The following is a 2,500-nucleotide window of genomic DNA, read 5'->3' on the forward strand; positions in this document are numbered from 1 at the left end:
CAACACTGGGCCCAAAACACACACAGACTTTACACACACAACCCAACACTGGGCCCAAAACACACACAGACTTTACACACACAACCCAACACTGGGCCCAAAACACACACAGACTTTACACACACAACCCAACACTGGGCCCAAAACACACACAGACTTTACACACACAACCCAACACTGGGCCCAAAACACACACAGACTTTACACACACAACCCAACACTGGGCCCAAAACACACACAGACTTTACACACACAACCCAACACTGGGCCCAAAACACACACAGACTTTACACACACAACCCAACACTGGGCCGGAGTCCCACCAAACTAGATTATCAGGCCACGCAGCAGCCTGATAATCTAGTAATATAAAGTTCATATAATGGAATCATGATCATATAATGACATCATGATCATAAAGTAAAGTTCATATAATGAATATAAAGTTCATATGACATCATGATCATTATATACGGGCGGCTGTAGCTCAGTAGGTAGAGCAGGTCGTCCACTAATCGCTTTGGATAAAAGAGGTCGGTGGTTCGATTCCCGGCTCCTCCAGTCTGCATGTCGAAGTGTCCTTGGGCAAGACACTGTGAATGGGTGAATGTACCTACTGACTGTAAAGCGCTTGCTATATAAATGCAGGCCATTTACCATTTATACAGTATATATACATTTCGGGAGATTTGCCTATTTCCATATTATCGATAGTACTACGAGAAGATAGATCCCCTTCTCTTTTCTGTGCGTGTAGTAGAAAGTAGCTTCACTGCTAACTAGCTTAGCACAATGAGTGAATAGTCTGCGGAACGGGCTAGCCTACCCCCGTTAAGTCACCAAATACACATTCCAACAGTGCCAAAACGCTTGTATGTACATGTTGTTACTCAGTCGTGCCTTCACCATCTTGTATGTACATGTTGTTACTCGTGCCTTCACCATCTTGTGAAATAATAATGTCAAATGACGAGACATTGGGACATGATGTTTATGGGGTCACTTGTGTTTCACTTGTGTCTCTCTCAGTGTCTCTGGCCAGCAGCACGGTGGGGCTGGCAGGTCAGGTGGTTCACACAGAGACCACGGAGGTCACGTTGCTAGGCGACGGCATCATGGGCTTTGGCGTGCAGCTGCAGGGCGGAGTCTTCGCCACGGAGACACTCTCCTCCCCACCGCTCATCGCCTACATGGACCCCGACAGCCCCGCAGAGAGGTGCACACACACACACACACACACACACACACACACACACACACACACTCACACACACACACACACACACACACACACACACACACAGGTCTTCAGGTTCACCAGCCTCACCAGCAAGGTGACTACCCAAGTCTGTGTTTAGATGTTATTATACATCCTCCATCCACATTTATACCATGGTCTGGGTGAATACTCAGATTCAGATTCATTTATTTAAAGAATGGGACATTGCACATTAATGAACAGTACAGCCGTACAGTAAACATGCCAGGTTATAGCCCAAGGGCTAGTTTCCACCTGTAGTCCCATGGCAGGTTGATGTAATCTTAAAAAAAAAAAAAATACAAAAGGTTAGAGTGCGTAAACCTGAGTAAAACACACAGAACATGCAACAAAACATGACAAACGATATGTTAAGTATGATCACATTGCTGGTTTGATCTGAGCCATAGTTTCAACTGGCCTTTAAAGGTGGCGAGACTAGGGCATTCTCTAATAGAGGGAGGTAGATTATTCCAGAAGGTGCTTCCCATGAAGGATAAGGTCCTCTGACTAAAGCAAGTTTTTCTAAATGGGACCTCACAGACCTTTTTCGTGATGGCCCGGGTGACACGAGTCGAGTTGGCGGTCGAACGATATTTAATGAAGTCTGCAAGAGGAGGCGGCGCCAGTCCATGTAGAACTTTGTATATTAGACAAGCAGAGGTGAAATTTCTAAAGTTCTCAAAACTTAGCATGTCATATTTACGTATGACATGACAGTGGTGATGAGAAAGGGGTTTTTTATCTAGTATTTTCAGGGCTTTTTTATAAAGTAGTTCGGCTGGTTTGAGAGTGGTTACTCCTGTCAAAGACCAGCTAGTTATACAATAATTCAGATGCGAAAGGATCATCGAGTGTAAAAATAAAAACGCAGCATCTGTGGACAGACAACTCCTTATTTGTCTGAAATTACACAGGTGGAATTAAAAAAAGTTGGAAATCATTTTAATATGGTTGCTGAACGTTAGGTTGGAGTCCAACATCACGCCTAAGTATTTAAACTCGTTAACCACAGATAATTCCTCTGACCCCAAGAAGACATTGGAGCGCGGAGGTGCAATGTTTCTTTTAGAAAAGAACATACAAACTGTTTTTTTTGCATTCAGCACGAGACAAGATTTAGTTAGCCACGCCTGGATATGAGAGAGAGCTAAAGATAAGACACAAGCCGCCTCCCCTGGGTTTTTAGCCCTTGCGAAGATGACTGTGTCATCAGCATAAAGCTGAACATCTACATTAAAA

General features: G+C 44.1%; 1 protein-coding gene across 1 annotated transcript in view; it reads left to right on the forward strand.

Annotated features, from left to right (window-relative positions):
* The window catches only part of grip1 (glutamate receptor interacting protein 1), a gene marked incomplete at its 5' end in the record, with an annotated part of 114,636 nt that overhangs the window by 72,069 nt on the left and 40,067 nt on the right, over positions 1-2,500 (forward strand). The window contains one exon of the mRNA XM_083632048.1: positions 1,030-1,216. Within this exon, the coding sequence (XP_083488174.1) occupies positions 1,030-1,216 (187 nt within the window). The remainder of the gene's footprint in view (positions 1-1,029; positions 1,217-2,500) is intronic.

Source organism: Poromitra crassiceps, assembly GCF_964638095.1.
Source record: "Poromitra crassiceps genome assembly, chromosome: 2".
Taxonomy (NCBI): Eukaryota; Metazoa; Chordata; class Actinopteri; order Beryciformes; family Melamphaidae; genus Poromitra; species Poromitra crassiceps.